Source organism: Sipha flava, unplaced genomic scaffold (genome assembly GCF_003268045.1).
Source record: "Sipha flava isolate LNK unplaced genomic scaffold, YSA_version1 50179_pilon_pilon, whole genome shotgun sequence".
In the NCBI taxonomy this organism is placed as follows: domain Eukaryota; kingdom Metazoa; phylum Arthropoda; class Insecta; order Hemiptera; family Aphididae; genus Sipha; species Sipha flava.
This window is the reverse complement of record NW_020273370.1, coordinates 7,141-13,461: the sequence shown is the minus strand read 5'-3', so window position 1 is coordinate 13,461 and position 6,321 is coordinate 7,141. Positions and strand designations below refer to the sequence as shown.

Below are 6,321 nucleotides of genomic sequence, written 5' to 3'. Positions count from 1 at the left end.
TAGTAGTAAAAGAATATTAATCTTTATTGCGTTGAATCGTACACGCATATTTTTGATAAACGATAAGTAAAGTCATTGATAATAGACGATGCCCAATTTTGTTGTTTTTTATCATATGCTTACTCCACATTTGGCATAATATATAATACCTAGGCAAGGCTCGTATTATGTATATTATAGAGTGATTTTTGGTATTTTATATAATGCCTGAGCATTTTGCAAAATACCAGATTATCCATATTGATGGTAACATGTATATATAAAGAATACACTTAATAGGTTACTAAAGGTATAAGGTAAATTTTTTCTTGCTTTCTGTTTTGCAAATTGTTTTAAAGTTTTATTGAAATCTATTAATTGCAAAATACCATGTTGTGAATATAATACTATTAACGATTTTAAAGTTTCTTAAGTCTGGCTTTTTCTATATATATTTTTTATTCTTGTTAACTTTGAAAATGCTCTTTTGGCTGAATAATTGGTGACTGGGATAGTTAACTATAATTGTAAAGCAATTAAAATGTTTGGGAATATATCTCTCAATGATTTTTTTCATAAAACCATTTTAATAAACTAAAAGTATCACTTTTATCAAATGATACCTTACTTAAATTTAAAAATGTATTATCATTTAGTAGTTTTTCGTGATATAAAATTAAGAGCATATTTTATATATTTTTAATAATTTACCTACTAAAATTAAAAAGTAAATAAAAAAATATATGTATAGTTTAATAATTGAACTATATATATATATATATATTTTTTTTGAAAACTGTTTTGATCACGATAGAAATAAATATATTTTGGGGATAAAGATGGGATCCCAAAATCTATGGTCCCTGGGACCATGTCCTCTTACCTCCTTAATCCGGGCTTCTTTAGAGGTATCACTTTATTCGATATTCCATTCACTCGATATAGTACGGGCGGTGTCCTAGGATCAAGCTTACGAATATTGTGCAGCAGGAGACGACCATCATACACAACCATATATTTATAAAATATTACAGTTGTGATGAATGTTTGGTTGCCTATTTTACAATATTTACTTTCTTTGCATCATGCTCTGTGCATATATAGTAATTACTCAATTAACTATTAATTTAATTGTATCAGTCTTTTTTAAGTGTCGAAATAAGTGATACTCAATCATACAATTTACTAAATAACTTGATAAAAATTAATAATAATAAAAACGCATAAAAAAAACTTTATTTATAATTATTTTATAAATTTAACCCCTACATTGCATAAGGTATCACCACGGATAATAACAATTAAAAAAAAAACTTCTGTTCATGTTCAAATATTATGTAAGTTTTTAATTATTTTCTTTACATATTACCTATATTTAATTTATTTGACAAAATCTCTTTAATATCAGCTGTTTTCCGGACCATAATATATTTATTACTCGATTTGTTCAATTTTAATTTTTACAACCAACATTTTATTTTACCATTGAATTGACTTAAACAAATGAAAACAATAAACATTTTATATGTGTGTTAGTTGTAAAGTAATCATCTAAAGAACATCGAGCAACTCAAGTTTTCGTTCAAAAATAATAATTTCTAATAAAATTAATTAATGTGAACAAATCAATTAATTAATAATTTTTTTTTTCTAATTAATGTTTATAATAAATGTCTGAAGGTAATAAAATGATCAGTATTTATTATTTTTGTTTTTCATTTTTATCAGCCTAGAGCTAACGATCAAATGAAAAGAGTAAGTAAATTTATAGTCTGCTTGTTATAATTTACTTTGGTATTATTCTGTTTCAATATATACTAACAGAGATAGAATTATTTATACTATAAAATACATATACAGAAGTGTTTCCTATTACTACAGTTAAGGAATATGAAGTGATGATTTTATGATTGATTGTCATACGATCGCAATTAAATAAAGAATTACAAAATACTACAAGTAAAGATCAAAGTATTATCAGAATTTTGATGAGTTTTTTTTTTTTTACTTTTTAGTGTTCACTTCATAGATTGGTGAATATTAAATATTCTCGCCATAATTCATTATCCTGTGTTTCATTTTATAATTGTTTATAGCAGGGGTCTTCAACCCGCGGCCCGCCCTATCTTAATGTGCGGCCCGCGGTCACGTTTTAAATTTAGCATGTACATTTTCTAGATCAATAATATTATAACAGTTAAGCTATTGCTATCGGAAGTATGCGATAAGATAAATTGAATTACCTACCAAGATATAATTATTATTGTCTGTTAGTTCGTAATCGATTGTGGAACGAGCACAATATTCTCGTTTATGTGTAAAAGTTTATGTGTAATATTTGTAAAATATGTCGGTGAGTAAAAAACGTAAAATCTCGAGTGAAAGTCGCGTTTTTCAAGAAAAATGGTCCAATACTTATTTTTTTTATTCAAATTAAAGAAAAGACAATATGTTTGATTTGTCAAGAATCGATTGCAGCGATGAAATAGTAAAATTTAAAATGACATTATAGCACCAAACATGCAACAAAATATGATATGACACAAGGAAACTTCGAATTGACAAACTTGCATTGTTAATGAAAAATATACAAGGTCAGTCTTCAAATATAAAAAAATGTCATAAAGACTCAGAAGCCAGTGTCAAAGCTAGTTATATCATAGCACAAACAATTGCAGCTAAATTGAAGCCGTTCGCTGATGGCAAATTTATAAAAGAGTGTATGGAGGCCGCTTCTGAAATTTTATGTCCATCACAAAAAAAAACTATTTTCCAAATTGAGTTTATCAGGGGTAACTGTAGCAAGGCGTATAGAAGAACTAGGAACTGATATTGAGAGTGCCCTGAAAGAATGTATTTCTAAATTTATTTTTTATTCGCTGGCCCTAGACGAAAGTACAGATTTGTCAGATACTGCACAATTAGCAATTTTTATTCGGGGTAGAGATTGTAATTTTAATATTACTGAAGAATTAGCCGCGCTTTTTCCAATGAAAGGCACTACAAAAAGTTGTGATATTTTTAATGCATTAAATTCGATACTTAACCGTTTTGACATCAAATTAAATAACCTTTCTGGAGTTATAACAGATGGAGCCCCATCTATGGTTGGAAAAAAATGAAGGGCTCGTAGCGCTAATTAAAAAAGAAATGAGTACATGTTGCGCTTTACAACTGATGCAATATCACTGCATTATCCCCCAAGAAAATTTATGTGCAAAATCTGTTGGTTTTCAAACTATTATGAAAGATGTTGTAAAAATAGTAAATTTTATCAGATCAAGAGCATTGAATCATAGAGAATTTAAAAACTTTTTAAGTGAAATAGATGCTGAACAAGGTGATGTGATCTATTTTACAGATGTCCGTTGGTTCAGCAGAGGAAAAGTATTGAAAAGGGTTTTTGATTTAAAAAACGAAATTTTTGAATTTGCTGCAAGTAAAGGAAAAAAATTTGATCAACTTAATGATTCGGAATGGAAAAATGATGTCTATATATAATAGTTTCAATTTTACTCCTGTATGCTTCAGCATACAGTCGAAACTGAATCCGGGTGCCGTAAAATAAAATGCAGGATCTAAACCGTATGTTGAGTTGCATATATCCCTGAAGTTCTGGAACACATCAGCTAGTAGAAGAATGTCTATTTTCAGATATAGATCGTTATATTCTCCCAAAGTCTTACAATCGAAGTGGTCCCATACTGTGAGTGCGTGTTTGTATTCCTCATCAACTATATGTTTTTCCTTTAATGTTGAATAAAAATGTGCCTCCGATGGTAATGTTATGTCTTCTAATTTTTGCCAATTATATGTATATTCGTAAGGGTATACACCTTTACGAGTCACAAGGGGCATGTCTTCGTTAGTGAAATGTTTCGCTGTTTCTCTAAATTTTTCCAATCTAGGTGTTAACAAATTTGTGGCTAGTTTGGACAGACTTGTAGCCATAAATCTAAATGTATCAATAAACCGTATAGAGAATTTGTTGGAAATATACTTGGAAAAAGATATAAACTTTTCCTCACTGTTTGGTATTACCGTTATCTTGTTTGCATCATATCCTAATTCTATGACTATGAAATGAGCGTCGTAATTTGATAAATTGTGTAGAAAACATGGAATGAAATTGGGAACTTGTAATTTTAAATTGCATGTATTACACAATGTTTGTCGGAATTCGCTTGATAAATGACAATGATCCGCCACTTTATGATTCATGTTTGAAAATTTATTTTTACATAAATTACACGAAGTAGAAATATTATGTGATTGATGTTGTTCTTCAGTCATTATAATTGGCATATTTAACTTTAATAGTTTTTCAATTTTTTCAGCAACTTTTACAATGTTCTCAATAAAATGTTTTGATACGCTCTGATAATTTTGATTACCACGGAAAATAACTGGCGCTGTTGGTATATTATATTGTTCTAGTAACTCTGGCAAAACGTTTTCAGACACCTTCACGATAAACCCGTAGCTCATTGGTTCGTGCTTTTGAATAGCTGACGTATTCTTGCCCTTGTTTTTCGTACTTTTTACCAAAAGTGCTTCAAAGTCTGCGTAATGACTATCGGATGTCGTTGAGTCTTAGACTACCCCTCAAATTGTAACGTTGTCCCTTCCGTTGGCATTACAGGTAAAATCGGTTTATGAGACCCACATATTTTCAAATGCTCGTCTAACTCAGCCTGACCGCTTAATTTATTTCTCACCCGATGATCGAAACTCGTGAAACACCGTTTACAAAAAATAACACTCTCTTTATGTAGTGTTTTTTGCGAACGAACAAGTCTTGAGAAGTGTGAGATATAGGTATAATGCGATTTCTCGTTGTCTGCAATTAATATGAAGTCGAAATGTTCCGCTTTTTCTTCTTCGACTACTTTTAGTGGGAAGATTTTATAAGTGGGAAGTTTCAAAGGCGGATGGAATTTTTTTTCAAGTCCGTAAACGTTAACCGATACGTTAGGATTATTTTTTTTCGAATATTTTCGCTTCGCTTAATGGTGTCGGAAATGTGAGACCAGTGAAATTATATTTGTTTTCGTGAATATAATAATTATTATTGACTCTGCACTTGTTCTCTCCCGTGATATGTTTGGCTAGAATAGCCCATTTAAAACACTGTTCGTCATTGTTTTGCGGGTTAATGGTAGATTTTTTATTTTCTATGTAAGTAGGTAAAGGTAGATACTAGGAGCCACTTATCGGTATATATTTATATATGCCTAGTGATATACCGTCGATTTTTTCGAGTGTGAACCCACTGCCTTTGCCCTGGTATATATCTTCCTCGCATAATATATTTTCAAACATATTATATTATTAATTTCGTTTTCAATATCTGTATCCGCGAGAATCGCCCTGGCCGAGGTCTTGAACACTGTTCACGGACGAATTATCTACATGTGGTTTGTTATATGTGGCTTCTAGTTTAAGATTGAATTTGAGTGGTTTTGATGATGATTTTAAAACTTCGATTAGTTCTGATTTTATTGAGCTGAGAAAGATAGAATGATTGAATATATTTTCCAAGTTTTTTTTTATAATACCAAGTGATAATATTATTGAAAAATGATCCAGCGTTGATAAAACCAGTCACATTTCCTACTAAATTTAACCGGGTCCTCTTTATCTGACCTACAACCTTCGAATTTCCCCGTTTACAATTTTCAAGCCCTACGGAGAGAAAAAATAACCCAGTTAGATATATAAACTGTTTCAAACTAGATTTTAAATATTTAATTAAAATATTTTTGAAAAAATTAAATAATTATTAAAATCGTATTTATTTAATTAAAAATACATACCATGCTTATTATCCGTGTGTTTTGCCAAATTATCTTTACGTGCAAAAGTCTTAAGACATATTTCACACGTAAACTGAACATTTTTGTGGATTTTTGTGTATCTAACTAACTTATCTTTGCTAGAGAACATTTTGATACACTGATCGCACTTAAACATTTTCAGGTTGAAATAAAAACACTGAAAACTATAATAAAAATACACAGAAAATCACTGGGAACTGGTAAGACGTAAGGTAGGTGTTGTATGTTTCAGGACTGAAGACATACTAAATAATATCCGGATGGTTGTTCTGGTCATCGAGATTTTGTTGTGAGTAAAGGCCGGCGGTACTATTCATCATTCAATACAATATATATAGATATATATGTCTTATGATAAAACGTGATCAAACAATAAACATTAAAAATAGACCTTTTTCTTATATATATATATACGAGTATTATAAATGAGAATATGTTATTATACATTTGTGTGAACCGAGAAAGTTTCATCTTTTCTATGGTGTGTTTTTTTATATCTAAAGAC

General features: G+C 29.8%; 1 protein-coding gene across 1 annotated transcript; it reads right to left on the bottom strand.

Moving 5' to 3' along the window:
• Nucleotides 1–3,118: 3,118 nt before the first annotated feature.
• On the bottom strand, nucleotides 3,119–5,611 carry LOC112690378. The gene has a single exon (XM_025564387.1). It carries the CDS (start codon nucleotides 4,465–4,467, stop codon nucleotides 3,388–3,390), a length of 1,080 nt encoding a protein of 359 aa, XP_025420172.1. The 5' UTR covers nucleotides 4,468–5,611; the 3' UTR covers nucleotides 3,119–3,387.
• Between the last annotated feature and the right edge of the window lie 710 nt (nucleotides 5,612–6,321).